Source organism: Centroberyx gerrardi, chromosome 12 (genome assembly GCF_048128805.1).
Source record: "Centroberyx gerrardi isolate f3 chromosome 12, fCenGer3.hap1.cur.20231027, whole genome shotgun sequence".
In the NCBI taxonomy this organism is placed as follows: Eukaryota; Metazoa; Chordata; class Actinopteri; order Beryciformes; family Berycidae; genus Centroberyx; species Centroberyx gerrardi.
Window position 1 is genome coordinate 255,661 of NC_136008.1, and position 21,330 is coordinate 276,990.

The window sequence follows — 21,330 nt, forward strand, 5'->3', positions numbered from 1 at the left end:
GAGCAGACTGTATTGACTGGCTCGGCTCAGCAGCCAGCTGGCATGAGGTTTTTAATGTAAACAGAGATGACACATTTCAACCAAGGACAACGTAATGCGATCTTACGTTTTCCTATCAACTAAATGCCACATTATCATAAGATATCTGCAGAACTGAGTGGTGGAATGTAGTCTACAATCTGAATGATAGGATCACCCACAAAAAGAAAAATCCCTACTACAACAGCTTCTGAATTGGGCCCAATGTGAACAGGAACAATGTCAATGTTTTGTATGTGCTGAAGCACAAACCAAGAGGGGGGGAAGGTGGTTCGAGCTCTCCCCCAGAACCCAGAACCCAGAACCCAGAATCAGGGTGGGCCGCCAGAGTCCTGGTCCCATCCAGATGGTAGAACCTCACCAACGTATGTGGAGAAACCCATGATGTTACACACAAGGGAGGGGAAGGAAAACCCACTCCATCCTGAGACTGTGGATGTGTTGTGGCAGAGATTCGGCTGTAGATCTCTTCAGCCTCTGTTGTATGTTCTTCTCTCTACGGGACAAGAACCCTTCTCAGAACCCCTCCCAGAACCCCTCTCAGAACCCCTCCCAGAACCCCTCTCAGAACCCCTCTCAGCACAGATGCACAGAGGCCCCCCATGACTCAGTGCTCTTCTCTATGTTTCCCATTCTCTGTCTCATCTCCAGAGTGAGACAGACTTGACGCTGAGCCTAATAACACCCAGGTGGCCAAACCGCCGTGGGCGGAGGAGATAATCCTTCTCCTTTCCACAGCCGATCTCTCCCATCACACACAGACTCGCTGTCTCAAATTCCCCCCCGCCCAGATCAAGTGTCTCTCTGAGCTCGGCCTATCAGAGGCCTGACCTGACGCAGGCCGTCCTCCACCAGGTCACGACAGTAAACTGGTCAGTCAGCGTCTTTTCAGTTCTCTATTTCTGACCTGCTGCAGGATCTGATGGATAAAGACAAGACTTTCTCTTCCATCACAGTCTGCCTGTCAGCCAACTCTGCTTGTACTGGTTTCAGAGACACTGCAGTGGGACAAGACTCATGCACAGATTCAGGAAGGGGCTCAGTGTTCACTGCCGGCTGCTAAAAAACTCCCCAAATTCCCACCTCAGCTGGAGGATCTGTCTCATATAAACAGGATAGATTTGAAGTTCCTGTCTTTATTGACAGCGTTTCTCCTGACGCTGACCGCAGCTAAGCGGACCAGAGTTTTTATTGCTATATAGAGTCGTCTATAGCACAGTCCAAGGGCGTAACTTTGGTTTGAGAAGTGGGGGGGACACAATAAAACGGGGAGTCTGGGGGTACTCCCCCAGAAAAAAAATTGCTATTTGAATCCCATTTCCTGCATTTCTACATACATTTAGGGACTACGGTAACCAATACAAAATCCGGGAAATAATTAAGTTGGTCATCATGCTAAATTCTGCTAGAATAGTACTAAATATGCATAAGAAAAACTGTCTTACTTTCTGTATTGTTTAACCCACAACTTTATTGAACTTCACATGTTAAGTTATTCAATTATGGATATATTTATATTTTGAAGAATAGGACTGACAGATCTATGGTACATTATTGTTGCACTATCGATAGATAATGTGTCATTTGCAACTTCAAGTCACAACAAACATACAAAATGTATCAAAGAATATGAAACTTTTTTTTTTAGAAGTTTTTTAGAAGTCACACACTGTCAATACTATAAGAGTACTGCTAATGAATGTGTTAGCTTTTTTATGTAAGTCTAGTGTGTAGTTATCTTTTTTATGAGTACTGGTTATACCTGAGATTAGATAGGCTTTGGTTCTACCTTTTCACAGTGACACTCAAAATACATGTCTTTTGTAATCCCTTTTTATGATCCTTCAAGAACTCCTTACCTTCATGTATCCATACTTAACGTTTACCTTTTAAGATGAAAGACAGACAGCCAATTAGTCAAACGTTTAATATAAAGAACATTTCTTTATTCTCCTCCTTCATCTCACCCTTCAACCCCATCTCTCTACTTATCCTAACTCCCGTTTTAATATAAGTGCTGACTCCGCCCACCCGGGTCAGTTTCGGCGTACGCCGGTACCAATTACAAGTGGACCCTATCCTACAGTCCCTGCTCTCAGTGTAGGGAGGGAGCTACACTGTGTGTGGGAAGCGCTGTGATCATCAGACCTCTCTGGACTAGACAAGCAAGTAGAGCAAACTGGCATCAGCCGTACCAATTTATTGCCAAATGCTTTGGGATTCAACACATTAACATTGCTTCCCATGGTCAGAAAAAGTCGCTAGTCGCTTTTGAGAAATAAAGTCGCCAAGGGGGTCTGAAAAGTCATTAAGTCTAGCGACAAAGTCACCAAGTTGGCAACAAAATGAACTATAGAACCGCGTAGGCAGGCTGTCTGTGTCCACTACTCGTCCGTGGCAATTTTTTGGAGTATATCAGGCCTTACAATCAGCAGCTCAATTCACATTCTCAGCCAGAATCTGACGGCTGGCCAAACAGTAGCGTATTAAGCACGATTTTGCGGTTAAAAAAGAGGGGGGGACACAAACGGGATTTTGAAAAGAGGGGGGGACATGTCCCCTCCCGTCCCCAGTGGAAATTACGCCCCAGGCACAGTCTATAGTGTAGTCTACAGTACAGTCTACAGTACAGTAGTCTATAGTCTACAGCAGTGGTTCTCAGTTCTGGTCCTCAGGAACCAGAGTGCTGCTGGTTTTCTATACAACCATGATCAACTGAATTCACCTGAAGTCCAGCTGTAAACCAGAACCTGGTCAGAAGGTCAGAATGTAGAACAGCAGAGATGCTGAGGACCAGGATCACAGTCCGGAGTCTATAGAACTGTAAAGATGTTCTCTGTTCTTCACCGCATACTACCGCATAATACCGCATACTACCGCATACTACCGCATACTACTGCATAATACCGCATAATACCGCATAATACCGCATAATACCGCATACTACCGCATAATACCGCATAATACTGCATACTACCGCATACTACCGCATATTACCGCATAATACCGCATAATACCGCATAATACCGCATACTACCGCATAATACCGCATACTACCGCATACTACCGCATACTACCGCATTCTACTGCATTCTACCGCATACTACCGCATACAACTATACAACTGCATACTACTGCATACTACCACATACTACCGCATACTACTGCATGCTACCATATAATACCGCATAATACCGCATACTACCGCATACTACCGCATACTACTGCATACTACTGCATACAACTATACAACCGCTTACTACCGCATACTACCGCATACTACCGCATTCTACCGCATTCTACCGCATACTACCGCATACAACTATACAACTGCATACTACTGCATACTACCACATACTACCGCATACTACTGCATGCTACCATATAATACCGCATAATACCGCATACTACCGCATACTACCGCATACTACCGCATACTACTGCATACAACTATACAACCGCTTACTACCGCATACTACCGCATAATACCGCATACTACTATAGAACGGTATAATGCCGCATAATACTGCATAGTATCGCACAGTACTGCACAGTACTGCATAGTACCGCAAAATAATAATTGAATGAATGAGGAATATAATTTAAAAGATTTGCTCTCGATGTTTTAATGTGTTGTAATGTTCATGACTGTAAGATGTGACTCTGTCAGCTGCTGATAGAAACTGGTGTTTAAATTCTGGTGTCACTGGTCTGTGGGTCCTCAGGTGGCCATCTTGGATTTAATAGAAAATATTAATATTTATATTTAATGTTCAGTGGGAGTTTTCATCCAAAGCAGCTTCATGAGTTCATACAGTTCTTGTATTGGTGTTAGTTCCTTGCTCTACTCACTGAGCTACAGAACCAAAGGTCTTCTGGGATTTCCATGTTAATCTTCATGATAAATTGTGTCAGTTGTCGGCTGTTTGGTGTTGAGGACTGGAAGCTTCCTGACAGAAAGTAATTACACTTCTGTCTGTTGTCAGCAGTGCAGCACTGTTCTGGCTTGATAAACCTGTCAGTAAGGGCAAAGTGTCAGGAGAGATCTAGATAACAATCTGGAGAAGAGAGGAAGAGCAAGGAAACACAAACATCTAGATTCTTCCATAGGACACACACAGTGGCGGCGCTGAGGTGGTGCTTGCTGGTGCTATAGCACCAGCAGAAATTACAATAGCACCACCATAGCACCACCAAGAAATTACTGTAACTGAAGTTTGACACAAATTACAGCTGCTCTTTCTGTATACTTTTGAATACAGCTTGTTTCTCCAGTTGATCTAGGCGCCCCCAATTACCATAGCACCCTCGTCACTCGCAGTATAAAGTTACTAACTATGCGCTGGTCTAAGGTCAGATCCACTCTACACTTCTGCTTATTGTTGTCGAATAACAGTGGACATTGTAGGTTAGTGTTGCGTTTTTCGGTTGAAAAGCACACAACGCTGATTGCAGGATTGGTACGTACCTGGTGATTCATGTTGTACGCTGTGGGTCGGAAGCTCTGTTGGTTTGTTTGTTTATGCTCTGTGTCGCCCGGGTTGTCTCCGATGCTGTTGACGCTGTCACAGTTCATTTCTATATTAGAACTATCAATTGCGTGTGCTTGTGAATCAACAGAGGTATTTATAGTAGGCACGTAATGCTTGAAACTGACTTTTGAATGCTGCGCGTCTGGCTTTGCGAATACGTATTACCATACAATACATCCCTCAGCACCATCACTGAATAATTCAGTCCCGCTGTAGCACCAGCAAGAAAAAATCTCTGGCGCCACCACTGGACACACAGAAGCTTCCAGATGAACTTCACTAACCCCCGACCCAAAACTGTTCTGTCAAATCCACCGTCGAGCTGAAACAGATCTCAGACAGAACTAATCTCCAGATATCCAGACTGCCTCTTCAGTTGGTCCAGACCAGTGAAGGTCTAACCAGGACCGATACTGAGCCTGAATCTCCCTTTTAAGGCTGCCAGGTAGATAGTTAACGAACCGCAGGTAGATAGTTAATAAAAATGACCGGTCTACCAGACTGAATCACAGAGACTCGACTGGATATTTGGTGACATTCTGACTTTCAGCCAAACAGACAGATTGAGGCGTAAAGTCCTAAAGCTTAGAAATCCTTTTTCTGAGATTGCTTTGACATTGCTTTGTTTGCATTTGGTTGACAAATCTCTTGCATAATATCAATTTATTTCCATAAAGAAACGTGAAGCCTCTCCACCCAACACACCTGTTTACATGACAGATTATGGACAGCTGCTGTCAGAATTAGACGCAGCTGAATCTAGGGATTTATACCATAAACAAATATAATGCTGATAAATGGCTCGCTATATTTAACTTTGGTATTAATCAAACAAAGTTAATCAACATTGATTAAACACAATTTGTCACAGACAACCACTTAACACCTGCCTGTCAAACCGTCCATTTTCATTCCCATGCTGCTCTCATGCAGCAGGAAGAGTTATGACCCAGAACCACTCTGTCCTGTTTAATACCAAACAGTTTTATTTAGAGACAAAACCTTCATCCTGTCCAGCAGTTTATCTGTTTGTCTCACTCTGCCTCGTCTCTACTGAAGTGTCCACTCTTCCCTACACTATTACACATCATCAATATGTTTGGAGCTAATCCACATTTTACATGCACACTGTTTCAGGGAGAAAAGTTTCACAAATCACAAGAGTTTCACAAATGTTAATGTGTCACTGTGTCACAGTGTGTTACAGTGTTACAGTGTGTTACAGTGTGTCACAGTGTGTTACAGTGTGTTAGTGTGTCACAATGTGTTACAGTGGGTTACAGTGTGTCATAGTGTGTTACAGTGTGTAAGTGTGTCACAATGTGTTACAGTGGGTTACAGTGTGTAAGTGTGTCACAGTGTGTTACAGTGGGTTACAGTGTGTCACAGTGTGTTACCATTTGTTACAGTGTGTTACAGTGTGTTACAGTGGGTTACAGTGTGTCACAGTGTGTTACCATGTGTTACAGTGTGTTACAGTGTGTTACCATGTGTTACCATGTGTTACAGTGTGTTACAGTGTGTTACCATGTGTTACAGTGTGTTACAGTGTGTTACAGTGTGTCACAGTGTGTTAGTGTGTCACAGTGTGTTACAGTGGGTTACAGTGTGTCACAGTGTGTTACCATGTGTTACAGTGTGTTACAGTGTGTTACCATGTGTTACAGTGTGTCACAGTGTGTTACAGTGTGTTACAGTGTGTTACAGTGTGTCACTGTGTGTTACAGTGTGTCACTGTGTTACACTGTGTCACTGTGTGTTACAGTGTGTCACAGTGTGTCACAGTGTGTTACAGTGTGTTACAGTGTGTCACTGTGTGTTACAGTGTGTTACAGTGTGTTAGTGTGTCACAGTGTTACAGTGTGTTACAGTGTGTCACTGTGTGTTACAGTGTGTCACTGTGTTACACTGTGTCACTGTGTGTTACAGTGTGTCACAGTGTGTCACAGTGTGTTACAGTGTGTTACAGTGTGTCACTGTGTGTCACAGTGTGTCACAGTGTGTTACAGTGTGTTACAGTGTGTCACTGTGTGTTACAGTGTGTTACAGTGTGTTAGTGTGTCACAGTGTTGCAGTGTGTTACAGTGTGTCACTGTGTGTTACAGTGTGTCACTGTGTTACACTGTGTTACAGTGTGTCACAGTGTGATACAGTGTGTTAGTGTGTCACAGTGTGTCACTGTGTCACAGTGTCAGTGTCACAGTGTGTCACAGTGTGTCACAGTGTCACAGTGTGTTAGTGTGTTACAGTGTGTCACAGTGTGTCACAGTGTGTTACCGTGTGTTAGTGTGTCACAGTGTGTTACAGTGTGTTACAGTGTGTTACAGTGTGTCACAGTGTGTCACAGTGTGTTACAGTGTGTTAGTGTGTCACAGTGTGTTACAGTGTGTCAGTGTGTTACAGTGTGTTAGTGTGTTATAGTGTGTCACAGTGTGTCACAGTGCGTCACTGTGTGTCACTGTGTGTTACAGTGTGTTACAGTGTGTTAGTGCGTCACGGTGCGTCACGGTGCATCACGGTGCGTCACAATGCGTCACAGTGTGTTACAGTGTGTCACTGTGTGTTACAGTGTGTTACAGTGTGTCACTGTGTGTTACTGTGTGTTACAGTGTGTTACAGTGTGTTACAGTGTGTCACTGTGTGTTACTGTGTGTTACAGTGTGTTACAGTGTGTTACAGTGTGTCACTGTGTGTTACTGTGTGTTACAGTGTGTTACAGTGTGTCACTGTGTGTTACTGTGTGTTACAGTGTGTTACTGTGTGTTACAGTGTGTTTGGAGTGCAACTTTTATTTGTTTGAGGAAGAGGAGTGATGAAGGACAGCAGTGTTTTCACAGATGAACTGACTGATGGTGTGTTTCATTTGACTCCCAGCAGGCTGCATGTTGCATGTTTACACACACACACACACACACACACACATTACATCACATTCTTGTTCCAATAGCTTATCTGTCCATCTGCTTCCATGTGCCCCTAACACACACACACACACACACACACATTACATCACACTCTTGTTCCAATAGCTTATCTGTCCATCTGCTTCCATGTGCCCCCCCCCCCCCCCCCCCCCCACACACACACACACACTTCTATCTCAGGTATTAATTATAGTCAAATCACATCATTGATTGGCCTGTCAGTGCCCTGCCCCCTGGACACAGAGCTGTGGTTTCCATGGTGATCCTATTGATCAGCAGAGATCAACACTGACTGGACATATAATAATCCATGATCATTTTAGGGTCACAGGAATGTTTGTTCCATCTATTGTTATGGTGCTGTGACCTCTGACCTTTGACCTCCTTACCACCTTACCATTGGTTGTTTGTAATGTTGGTGACACACACACACACACGTGTGTGTGTGTGTCACCAGCTGCTACACTGCGAAGGTTCGACATCACGACAGCTGACCAGACAAATTGGGCTGTTTATTATTTCCATTAGTGTTGATGTTAATTAACATTAGTATTAATATTAATGGTAACATTAGTATTAGTACTTGTATCAGTACTAGTGTTCATGTCAAATGTAAAAGGCCCTGACACACCAGGCCGTCGGCCAGTGTCGGGCCGTCAGTAAGCGTCTGTGTCCCCAGTTTTTGCGGTGTGTCCCGTACCGTTGGCACTAGTCGGACCCTGTCGGCGACTTTTCGGCCGATTGAGCGTGCTGAATCGGCGGCGGAGCCCGTCGGTGAGAGAGATCACTCTGATTGGCACGAGAAGAGAAACGGAAGTGACAAAAGCAAGCAAACGACGAAGTCAGGAGGGCACACACAGAAGGCTCTTCTCCACTCTCCATCTCTATTCCAATACGCAAATATTTTCACAACGACATGGCCGTCTGGAATGAAGAAACTGAAGACCAACTGATCAGCATGATTCAGGAGAGGCCAGCTCTGTACGACATTACAGAAAAACATTATGCCAACCGAGTGGTGAAAACAGAACTCTGGCGTGAGATCGAAAATAAACTTGTTATATCAGGTAAGACTACCTACCGCCACCTGCTGGTACGGAGAGTTATTTCCCTTCACACAGGTGCAGAACGTACGTGCTAGTTGGCCGTTGGCTGTAGTCTTTGCGGTGTGTTCAGTGCAACTTTTTGGACCAGACGCAGGCGACGTGAGGCGACGCAACAGTCGGCCTTCGTCGCCGCTGGTTCTTTGATGTTGGTTTGGTGTGTCAGGGCCTTAAGAAAGCTGCAGCGTCTGCAGACAGATGGATTCTCAGCTGTTGTCTGTGAAGCTGCAGCAGCTGACTGAGCTGCTGCTTAAAGATACAGACTGATGTGCTGCTGCTGGCAACCAGCAGAGGGCGCTAACAGCTAACAGCTAACAGCTAACACATTCAGATACAGCAGACTAGATGGAGTCACATGTGATGATAGTACTACTACTGCAAGTACTGCTACTACTACTACTGCTACTACTACTACTACTACTCAGGTTGTTCAGACAGAGGCTTAAATACCACTAACAGATCTGTATGAATTATTGATTATAGAATAGAATAATATTGGTTCAAATATTTGATCTACCTCATTTATCTCATTATTCTGTCATACATGAAGAAGTCTGACTGCTGTTGAACTGGACATGCAGCTAATAGCAAATTAGATTTAATAAAATTTTGTCCTGAATGTTGTGTGTTGCATGTTTGCACTGCGTGTCTTTTATTTGCTCCCTGTGGGACAAATACAGTATTTTGATTTGAATGAAAAGAAACCTAAATATAAAGTGTTGAACATCTTCAGTCCATGTTGAGACAGATCAGATTGTACAACCTCTTTAAGTTCTTTAAGTTTTGAATGTATTTTCTGCGCTAGAGAACACTTTACCTGTCTAAATCCATAAACACAAACAGCAAATGTGGAATAAAAACTGATCACAGAACAGTTCAACCAGGAACTGATCAATATCTTTATTGATCTTGTTCTTCTTGTTCTTCTTCTTGTTCTTCTTGTTCTTCTTCTTGTTCTTCTTCTTCTTCTTCCTGACAGTCAGACTGTTCGGCTCGTTGCTGCCCTCCACAGGTCGACTGCAGCATCAGATAGATCTATAGAGAACATGATGAGTCAGATAGATCTATCTGCGGGAGTCAATCGAGGGCAGGCCAGAGAATAGGGACACCCGGCTACGGTTGGCTCGGGTTTCTAGCAACCACCTTTCCTAGTTCACTGCTTTCCTGTCTGCTACACTAGTGTCTCTCTCCCATCCCTGTGGTAACATCAGCTCACAGCCCCAGAGACATGGCACTACTTTCAGGTGTAGGAACCATGTCATCTTGGACTGGACTCCTCACTTCACCCAGGTGGACCGACACTGTCCCTCCTCTTTCACACCTCTCAATATCCTCTTTTGAATTCCATGCTGTTTCTGTATCTCGACCTATCAAGCTCCACATTGTGGTCTACCGACCCCCGGTCAGCTGGGTGACTTCCTTGATGAGATGGATGTCCTCCTCTCCTTCTTTCCTGAGGATGGACCTCCACTCCTTCTTTCCTGAGGATGGACCTCCACTCCTTCTTTCCTGAGGATGGACCTCCTCTCCTTCTTTCCTGAGGATGGACCTCCACTCCTTCTTTCCTGAGGATGGACTTCCTCTCCTTCTTCTGGGCGACTTCAACATCCAGCCGGAGAAACTGCACTCCCCGTCCTTCCTTAACTTTTTCTCTTCCTTTGACCTCTCCCTCTCTCAGTCTCCTCGACTCACGAGGCAGGAACCTGCTGGACCTGATCTAGACCAGATCCTGCTGGACCTGATCTACACCAGATCCTGCTGCACCTGCAACCTCACTGTCACCCCTCTTCCTGTATCTGACCATCACTTTATAACCTTCTCCCTTCCCATCTCACCCCCACCTCCCATCTCACCCCCCACCTCCCATCTCACCCCCACCTCCCATCTCACCCCCACCTCCAATCTCACCCCCACCTCCCATCTCACCCCCCACCTCCCATCTCACCCCCCACCTCCCATCTCACCCCCCACCTCCCATCTCACCCCCACCTCCCATCTCACCCCCACCTCCCATCTCACCCCCCACCTCCCATCTCACCCCCACCTCCCATCTCACCCCCACCTCCCATCTCACCCCCCACCTCCCATCTCACCCCCCACCTCCCACTCAACACCCACTCACTCTGTCACCACCCGACACAACCTGAAAACTCTCTCACCTTCCTCGCTCTCTTCTGCTGTCCTGTCCACTGAGGAGCCTCCACTGCTCTCTCTCCTCTCTCTCCTCTCTCTTCCTCTACTCTCTCTCCTCCACTACTCTCTCTCCTCTCTCTCCTCTCTCTCTCCTCTGTCTCCTCCACTACTCTCTCTCCTCTCTCTCCTCCACTGCTCTCTCTCCTCTCTCTCCTCTCTCTTCCTCTACTCTCTCTCCTCCACTACTCTCTCTCTCTCTCTCTCCTCTCTCTCTCCTCTGTCTCCTCCACTACTCTCTCTCCTCTCTCTCCTCCACTACTCTCTCTCCTCTCTCTCCTCTCTCTTCCTCTACTCTCTCTCCTCCACTACTCTCTCTCCTCTCTCTCCTCTCTCTCTCCTCTGTCTCCTCCACTACTCTCTCTCCTCTCTCTCCTCCACTACTCTCTCTCCTCTCTCTCCTCTCTCTTCCTCTACTCTCTCTCCTCTCTCTCCTCCACTACTCTCTCTCCTCTCTCTCCTCTCTCTTCCTCTACTCTCTCTCCTCCACTACTCTCTCTCCTCTCTCTCCTCTCTCTCTCCTCTCTCTCCTCCACTACTCTCTCTCCTCCTCTACTCTCTCTTCCTCTACTCTCTCTCCTCTCTCTCCTCCACTACTCTCTCTCCTCTCTCTCCTCCACTACTCTCTCTCCTCTCTCTCCTCCTCTACTCTCTCTTCCTCTACTCTCTCTCCTCTCTCTCCTCCTCTCCTCTCTCTCCTCCACTACTCTCTCTCCTCTCTCTCCTCCACTACTCTCTCTCCTCTCTCTCCTCCTCTACTCTCTCTTCCTCTACTCTCTCTCTCCTCTCTCTCCTCCTCTCCTCTCTCTCCTCCACTACTCTCTCTCCTCTCTCTCCTCCACTACTCTCTCTCCTCTCTCCCCTCCTCTACTCTCTCTCCTCTCTCCCCTCCTCTACTCTCTCTCCTCTCTCTCCACTACTCTCTCTCCTCTCTCCCCTTCTCTACTCTCTCTCCTCTCTCTCCTCCTCTACTCTCTCTCCTCTCTCTCCACTACTCTCTCTCCCTCTCTCCCCTTCTCTACTCTCTCTCCTCTCTCTCCTCTCCTCTACTCTCTCCTCCTCTCCTCTCTCTCCTCCACTACTCTCTCTCCTCTCTCTCCTCCGCTACTCTCTCTCCTCCACTACTCTCTCTCCTCTCTCTCCTCCACTACTCTCTCTCCTCCTCTACTCTCTCTTCCTCTACTCTCTCTCCTCCACTACTCTCTCTCCTCTCTCTCCTCCACTACTCTCTCTCCTCTCTCTCCTCCTCTACTCTCTCTTCCTCTACTCTCTCTCCTCTCTCTCCTCCACTACTCTCTCTCCTCTCTCTCCTCCTCTACTCTCTCTTCCTCTACTCTCTCTCCTCTCTCTTCTCCACTACTCTCTCTCCTCTCTCTCCTCCTCTACTCTCTCTCCTCTCTCTCCACTACTCTCTCTCCTCTCTCCCCTCCTCTCCTCCTCTACTCTCTCTCCTCTCTCTCCACTACTCTCTCTCCTCTCTCCCCTCCTCTACTCTCTCCTCTCTCTTCCTCTACTCTCTCTCCTCCTCTACTCTCTCTCCTCTCTCTCCACTACTCTCTCTCCTCTCTCTCCTCCACTACTCTCTCTCCTCTCTCTCTTCCTCTACTCTCTCTCCTCCTCTACTCTCTCTCCTCTCTCTCCACTACTCTCTCTACTCTCTCTCCTCCTCTACTCTCTCTCCTCTCTCTCCTCCTCTCCTCTCTCTCCTCCACTACTCTCTCTCCTCTCTCTCCTCCACTACTCTCTCCTCTCTCTCTTCCTCTACTCTCTCTCCTCTCTCTCCTCCTCTACTCTCTCTTCCTCTACTCTCTCTCCTCTCTCTCCTCCACTACTCTCTCTCCTCTCTCTCCTCCACTACTCTCTCTCCTCTCTCTCTCCTCCTCTCCTCTCTCTCCTCCACTACTCTCTCTCCTCTCTCTCCTCTCTCTCCTCCTCTACTCTCTCTCCTCCTCTACTCTCTCTCCTCTCTCTTCCTCTACTCTCTCTCCTCCTCTACTCTCTCTCCTCTCTCTTCCTCTACTCTCTCTCCTCTCTCTCCTCCACTACTCTCTCTCTCCTCTCTCTCCTCTCTCTCTACTCTCTCTCCTCCTCTCCCTCTCTCTCCTCCTCTATTCTCTCTCCTCCTCTACTCTCTCTCCTCCACTCTACTCTCTCTCCTCTCTCTTCCTCTACTCTCTCTCCTCCTCTACTCTCTCTCCTCTCTCTTCCTCTACTCTCTCCCCTCCTCTACTCTCTCTCCTCTCTCCCCTCCTCTACTCTCTCTCCTCTCTCTCCACTACTCTCTCTCCTCTCTCCCCTTCTCTACTCTCTCTACTCTCTCTCCTCCACTACTCTCTCTCCTCTCTCTTCCTCTACTCTCTCTCCTCCTCTACTCTCTCTCCTCTCTCCCCTCCTCTACTCTCTCTCCTCTCTCCCCTCCTCTACTCTCTCTCCTCCACTACTCTCTCTCTCTCTTCCTCTACTCTCTCTCCTCCTCTACTCTCTCTCCTCTCTCTCCACTACTCTCTCTACTCTCTCTCCTCCACTACTCTCTCTCCTCTCTCTTCCTCTACTCTCTCTCCTCCTCTACTCTCTCTCCTCTCTCTCCACTACTCTCTCTCCTCTCTCCTCCACTACTCTCTCTCTCCTCTCTCTTCCTCTACTCTCTCTCCTCCTCTACTCTCTCTCCTCTCTCTTCCTCTACTCTCTCTCCTCCTCTACTCTCTCTCCTCTCTCTCTTCCTCTACTCTCTCTCCTCCTCTACTCTCTCTCCTCTCTCTTCCTCTACTCTCTCTCCCTCTCTACTCTCTCTCCTCTCTCTCCTCTCTACTCTCTCTCCTCTCTCTCCTCCTCTCCTCTCTCTCCTCCACTACTCTCTCTCCTCTCTCTCCTCCTCTACTCTCTCTCCTCTCTCTCCTCCTCTCCTCTCTCTCCTCCTCCTACTCTCTCTCCTCTCTCTCCTCCTCTACTCTCTCTACTCTCTCTCCTCCTCTCTCTCTCTACTCTCTCTCCTCCTCTCCTCTCTCTCTCCTCCTCTACTCTCTCTCCTCTCTCTCCTCTCCTCTCTCTCCTCGACTCCTCTCTCTCTCTCTCCTCTCTCTACTCTCTCTCCTCCTCTACCCTCCTCTACTCTCTCTCCTCTCTCTCCTCTACTCTCTCTCCTCTCTCCCCTTCTCTACTCTCTCTACTCTCTCTCCTCCACTACTCTCTCTCCTCTCTCTCTCTACTCTCTCTCTCCTCCTCTACTCTACTCTCTCTCCTCTCTCCTCCTCCTCTACTCTCTCTCTCTCCCTCCTCTACTCTCTCTCTCTACTCTCTCTCCTCCTCTACTCTCTCTCCTCTCTCCCCTCCTCTACTCTCTCTACTCTCTCTCCTCCTCTACTCTCTCTCCTCTCTCTCTCTTCTCTCTCTCTCTCTCCTCTACTCTCTCTCCTCTCTCTCCTCTCTCCCCTCCTCTACTCTCTCTCCTCTCTCCTCCACTACTCTCTCTCCTCTCTCCCTCCTCTACTCTCTCTACTCTCTCTCCTCCACTACTCTCTCTCCTCTCTCCCCTCCTCTACTCTCTCTACTCTCTCTCCTCCTCTACTCTCTCTCCTCTCTCCCCTCCTCTACTCTCTCTACTCTCTCTCCTCCTCTACTCTCTCTCCTCTCTCTCCTCTCTCCCCTCCTCTACTCTCTCTCCTCTCTCCCCTTCTCTACTCTCTCTCCTCTCTCTTCCTCTAGTCTCTCTCCTCCTCTACTCTCTCTCCTCTCTCCCCTCCTCTACTCTCTCTTCTCTCTCCCCTCCTCTACTCTCTCTCCTCCACTACTCTCTCTCCTCTCTCTTCCTCTACTCTCTCTCCTCCTCTACTCTCTCTCCTCTCTCTCCACTACTCTCTCTACTCTCTCTCCTCCACTACTCTCTCTCCTCTCTCTTCCTCTACTCTCTCTCCTCCTCTACTCTCTCTCCTCTCTCTCCACTACTCTCTCTCCTCTCTCCTCCACTACTCTCTCTCCTCTCTCTTCCTCTACTCTCTCTCCTCCTCTACTCTCTCTCCTCTCTCTCCTCCTCTACTCTCTCTCCTCCTCTACTCTCTCTCCTCCTCTACTCTCTCTCCTCTCTCTTCCTCTACTCTCTCTCCTCCTCTACTCTCTCTCCTCTCTCTTCCTCTACTCTCTCTCCTCCTCTACTCTCTCTCCTCTCTCTTCCTCTACTCTCTCTCCTCTCTCTCCTCCACTACTCTCTCCTCTCTCTCCTCCTCTACTCTCTCTCCTCCTCTACTCTCTCTACTCTCCTCCTCTCCTCTCTCTCCTCCTCTATTCTCTCTCCTCCACTACTCTCTCTCCTCTCTCTTCCTCTACTCTCTCTCCTCCTCTACTCTCTCTCCTCTCTCTCCTCCTCTACTCTTCTCTCCTCTCTCCCCTTCTCTACTCTCTCTCCTCTCTCTTCCTCTCCTCTCTCCCCTCCTCTACTCTCTCTCCTCTCTCCCCTCCTCTACTCTCTCTCCTCCACTACTCTCTCTCCTCTCTCTTCCTCTACTCTCTCTCCTCCTCTACTCTCTCTCCTCTCTCTCCACTACTCTCTCTACTCTCTCTCCTCCACTACTCTCTCTCCTCTCTCTTCCTCTACTCTCTCTCCTCCTCTACTCTCTCTCCTCTCTCTCCACTACTCTCTCTCCTCTCTCCTCCACTACTCTCTCTCCTCTCTCTTCCTCTACTCTCTCTCCTCCTCTACTCTCTCTCCTCTCTCTCCTCCTCTACTCTCTCTCCTCCTCTACTCTCTCTCCTCTCTCTCCTCCTCTACTCTCTCTCCTCCTCTACTCTCTCTCCTCTCTCTTCCTCTACTCTCTCTCCTCCTCTACTCTCTCTCCTCTCTCTTCCTCTACTCTCTCTCCTCCTCTACTCTCTCTCCTCTCTCTTCCTCTACTCTCTCTCCTCTCTCTCCTCCACTACTCTCTCCTCTCTCTCCTCCTCTACTCTCTCTCCTCCTCTACTCTCTCTCCTCCTCTACTCTCTCTCCTCCTCTACTCTCTCTCCTCCTCTACTCTCTCTCCTCTCTCTCCTCCTCTACTCTTCTCTCCTCTCTCTCCTCCACTACTCTCTCTCTCCTCTCTTTCCTCCTCTCTTGACTCTCTCTGCCCACTCACCACTAAACCACCTCTTCCTCTCCACCTTCTCCTCCTCCCCACCTTCTCCTCCTCCCCACCTTCTCCCTCCACTACTCTCTCTCCTCTCTCTTCCTCTACTCTCTCTCCTCTCTCTCTTCCTCTACTCTCTCCTCCACTACTCTCTCTCCTCTCTCTACTCTCTCTCGTCTCTCTCCTCCTCTACTCTCTCTCCTCTCTCTCTTCCTCTACTCTCTCCTCCTCTACTCTCTCTCCTCTCTCTCCTCCACTACTCTCTCTCTCCTCTCTCTCCTCCTCTACTCTTCTCTCCTCTCTCTCCTCCACTACTCTCTCTCCTCCTCTCCTCTCTCTCCTCCACTACTCTCTCTCCTCTCTCTCCTCCACTACTCTCTCTCTCCTCTCTCTCCTCCTCTCCTCTCTCTCCTCCACTACTCTCTCTCCTCTCTCTCCTCCTCTACTCTCTCTTCCTCTACTCTCTCTCCTCTCTCTCCTCCTCTACTCTTCTCTCCTCTCTCTCCTCCACTACTCTCTCTCCTCTCTTTCCTCCTCTCTTGACTCTCTCTGCCCACTCACCACTAAACCACCTCTTCCTCTCCACCTTCTCCTCCTCTCCACCTTCTCCTCCCCACCTTCTCCTCTCCACCTTCTCCTCCTCTCCACCTTCTCATCCCCACCTTCTCCTCTCCACCTTCTCCTCCTCTCCACCTTCTCCTCCTCCCCACCTTCTCCTCTCCACCTTCTCCTCCTCTCCACCTTCTCATCCCCACCTTCTCCTCTCCACCTTCTCCTCCTCTCCACCTTCTCATCCCCACCTTCTCCTCTCCACCTTCTCCCTCCACCTTCTCCTCTGCACCTCCTCCTCCCCACCTCCTCCGCTCCACCTTCTCCTCCCCACCTTCTCCCTCCACCTTCTCCTCTCCACCTTCTCCTCTCCACCTTCTCCCTCCACCTTCTCCCTCCACCTTCTCCTCTCCACCTTCTCCTCTGCACCTCCTCCTCCCCACCTTCTCCTCTCCACCTTCTCCTCCCCACCTTCTCCCTCCACCTTCTCCTCTCCACCTTCTCCTCTCCACCTTCTCCCTCCACCTTCTCCTCTCCACCTTCTCCTCTCTACCTCCTCCTCCCCACCTCCTCCGCTCCACCTTCTCCTCTCCACCTTCTCCTCCCCACCTTCTCCTCTCCACCTTCTCCCTCCACCTTCTCCCTCCACCTTCTCCTCTCCACCTTCTCCTCCCCACCTTCTCCTCTTCACCTTCTCCTCTCCACCTTCTCCTCTGCCGTGTCAACAGCAAAGACTTCCTTCTTCATTTCTGAAATCCAGTCTTCTGGTTTTCCACCTACTACTTCTACTTTGTTAAGAAGGTGGAGGACATCAGCTGTTCCTTCCATCATCCGGACACTAACAACACTGTTCCTTACTCCAAACCTGCTTCTCTGCTCCTTGTCCCTGGGCTTGCTTCCTTCTCTCCCCTCTCCCCAGAAGATGTCCTCACACCTGTCAGGTCTAACCGAGCCTCCACCTGCCCCTTTGATCCTCTCCCCACTCTTCTCCAAACCATCTCCACCGACATCACTCCCTTCCTCACTGCCCTTACCAACTCCTCCCTGTCCTCAGGTCTTGTTCCAGCTGCTCTACAGACTGCCAGAGTTAAGCCTCTTCTTAAGAAACCCTCCCTTGACCCTGCTGCTATCCAGAACTACAGACCTGTATCTCTTCTCTCCTTTCTATCCAAAACCCTGGAGTGAGCAGTTTCCAACCAACTCTCTATCTCTCCCAGAATGACCTCCTGGACCCTCTTCAATCCGGTCTCAAGGCTTCTCACTCTACTGAGACTGCTCTCCCTGCGGTCACAGAGGCCTGCACACTGCCAGGCTTCATCCCTCTCCTCTGTCCTTGTCCTCCTTGACTCGTCTGCTGCTTTTGATACAGCTGACACCAAATCCTTCTCTCCATCCTCTCTGAACTGGGAATCACTGGATCTGCAGAGTCCTGGTTCTCATCCTATCTGTCTCACCGCTCTTCCCAGGTCTCATGGAGGGGATCTCTGTCCAGACCCTGCACACTTAGCACCGGTGTCCCTCAGGGCTCAGTCCTGGGGCCCATGCTGTTCTCTCTCTATACTAAATCCCTCGGCCATGTGATCTCCTCTCATGGCTTCTCCTGTCATTGTTATGCTGACGACACTCAGCCCCCCCCCCCCCCCCCTCAGATACACAAACTGATGGAGCGTCTCCTCATGTCTCTAAGACATCAGTGCTTGGATGTCTGTTCTCCACCTCAAGCTCAATCTTGACAAGACGGAGCTACTCTTTCTACCTGGGAAAGAGGAAACACTGTCCTCAAACAGACCTCAGACCAACCTTAAAGATGGCGGAGACAAGGAGACCCCCCCACCCCCTCCCCCCCACCCACCCCAGTGTGTCAGTAGATTCAGCCTGTTGGTCATAATGCATTAATGAGCTAATTAGCAACAGGACGCTGAGAAGTGTGCGTGTGTTTGCCCATGCCCCCCCCCCCCCCCCTCCCCCCGGCCCCCACCCCCACCCTCAGCCTCATTATGCAGTTGGCCCTGCGCTCTAATTAGCTCCTATTCACTATAGTGATGGGGTGAAGGGTGTGTGTGTGTGTGTGCGTGTGTGTGGGGGGGGTTGTCTGTACACTGCATTCCACCATGCATTCACTCACTCACTCACTCACACACACACACACACACACACACACACACACACTGGTGAGAGGTTGATGTGACTTCACTCAGATGAAGGAAACTGGTTGAAGGTTCAAATCCAGCAGGAAGCAGGAAGTGCTGATGTGACATCATCAGCAGGAAGTTTCAGCTAAGCTCCGCCCCCCTGCAGCTGGAGGTCGAGGGGTTCGAATCCCCCCGTGGCTCAGCGGGTTCCGGGTGTGACGAAATCTGATGCTGCAATTTTTGTTTTCCAGACTACTGCAACCTGCTCCTGTTTCCTGATACCTGGTGTTTCCTGCTTCACTTTCTACCTGACTGGACCGGATGGATGTTAGCTCCTCCTGATGTTCTGATCCTGATCCTGACGCCCTGGACATTATTACACGTTTCTTGAAAAGCCGATCAGTCAGGGATCAGCTCTTAACTCCATCAGCTCCACAAAATGTCCCCGATTAGAAGATCCTTCTCCTTCGTTGTTTCCATGAAGGGCAACAGAACCGAAGTCTCCCAAACTCTTTTCAGGAAGTTTGTTCTCATCGACCCTCTGTGTGCTCACCGCTGATCTGAGAGGCAACGCTCCCACGTGTGTGCATTACTGTCATGATGTTTGTTGAATGTTTCTGTGGCTTTTTTCCAGTTTTGGAATCCAGTTACTTGATAGTGTCGTTTTTGCTCTCATTACTAAATGTGTGACATGGGAAACAGAATGCCTGATCCTGAGGACTGTATCTCAGCCAGTGATGAATTTCATACCATTCCTTCTGAAACTTCCTCCCTTTCATAACAGGGAATGAAACCAGTGGTTGAAGTGGATCTGGTCCACTTCCAATGAACTTTAAAGAGTTTCCAACCCCATGAACTGGATCTCGATGCCGACTGCTGTGAGAGGCATGTAGCAGCTTTGCTACCCTGTCCTTCGGTCTGGAGGCCATCAGGTGGACTGTGATGATACAGCGATGTTATCTGCTGTGACAGGCTGAGTTGTATTACAGTATCTTGTGTTAAATCGGATCTTGGTCTTTTTCGTGAAGTAACTGTCCAACGTATTGATTCTGACCCAGTCCTGACCCAGTTCTGACCCTGTTCTGATCCAGTTCTGACCCAGTTCTACCCAAGTACTGGCCCAGTTCTGGCCCAGTTCTAACCCAGTCAGTCCTAACCCAGTCCTGACCCAGTTCTGGTCAGTTCTACCCAAGTACTGGCCCAGTTCTGGCCCAGTCCTGACCCAGTCAGTCCTAACCCAGTCCTGACCCAGTTCTGGTCAGTTCACTCACCACTTCATCCGGCCCACACAGCGTTGTGGACTGATGTGAATCTGTGTAGCAGAAAACAGCCACAACTGAACCCTGAAGAATCCACCTGGAACATTTTGTCCATCAGCATGACAGAGCCTGAAGTGAATCCACCAGGTCTGACCTGGAACCATCTGCTGTCTGAGAGTTATCAGCCTCTGTGTGTTTCATATAGTACATATACAGTATATATGGTATATATATAGAATATTAAGTATAGTTAGTATATTAGTATGTATGGTATATACCAGTAAGTGTAGCGGACCTGCAATGAACCTCTGTAGTTCAATACCATGTTTCACTGCAGGACCCTCCCACACACACACACACACACACACACACACACCCTGCCCTCTGGGTTAATCTTATTCAGTTCATTATACCCCCTGCTCCTGACCCCCCCCCCCCCCCCCCCCCCCCCCCGGCCGGTCTCTCAGCCTCCAGTCCAGTTCAGTTCAGTTGAATCGCGGCTCCGCACCGACGCGCTGGAACTGGAACCGGCGACACAACCAGGATGTTTTCTGATGTTTTCTTGAATTTTCCTGCGGTTCGGTTTTAATTTGGCTGATGATCTAAAGGGAGACTTTTATTTTTTCTACAATATAATCTACTGGAACTCAGTAGAACTGATGATTTCCATCTGATTTGGATTTACTGACACTGAACATGAAGCTGCGGTGTTTCCTGCTGCTGCTGCCGGGACTCATCAGCTCAGGTAAAAACTGTTTAATACTGAAATACTAATTATATTTATCACTTTTATTATTTAGACCGCAGTGTGCGGTGATAAACTGCAGATAGACTGCAGTATTCAGCATTTGTAGAATTTTATTGTACTGTCTCGTGTTGTATCGTGCTGTTTGGTGTTACTGTGTTGTATTTTTGGCCTTTGATTTTGCTCTTTATTAATTTTTCAATCAAGTATTCAGTGTTGTTTTAGTTTCAGTTTGAGCAGCTTTGTGAATTTTAGAAGTTAATGTTGTTTTTCTTAGGAAATATAAAAAGCAGAAAGTTCAGTGACATACAGCCTGGAATGAGACACTGACGAAAATTCACTATAATATTCTTTTAATATTCCTTTAATAATCCTTTAATAATCCTGATGGGACTGACGTGTGTGACGGACTCATTAGTGAGTTTGTAGTTGATTTATTTTAATCTCTTATGGTATTAATGTAATTTTCCGGTAATATTCTTATAGGGAGTTATAGTCTTGTTGTCATATTTGTATAATATCCGTCTAACATATATTATAGGATTACTATAGAGTTTCTCCCCTGTATTTTAACAAATCTACAAACTTCTGCGACTTTTTAGCTTTTATGGTATTTTATCTTTTTGCTTTATGGAAGAAACAGAAACTGAGACGTTTGGTTTGATACAGCAGCAACATGTAAACACTGAGTCAGTCTGCAGAGGAAGATGAAACCGATGAAATAGATGAAACAGATGAAGTAGAAACAGATGAAACAGATG

General features: G+C 48.1%; 2 protein-coding genes across 5 annotated transcripts in view; both read left to right on the top strand.

The window, feature by feature from the left end:
* decr1 (2,4-dienoyl CoA reductase 1, mitochondrial) overlaps positions 1-21,330 on the top strand; it is a 317,727-nt gene that overhangs the window by 56,443 nt on the left and 239,954 nt on the right. The window lies entirely within an intron of this gene.
* Positions 20,521-21,330, top strand: part of LOC139930542 (immunoglobulin superfamily DCC subclass member 3) — a 9,160-nt gene continuing 8,350 nt past the window's right edge. The window contains 1 exon segment of the mRNA XM_078287028.1: positions 20,521-20,569. Coding sequence (XP_078143154.1) covers positions 20,521-20,569 — 49 coding nt within the window.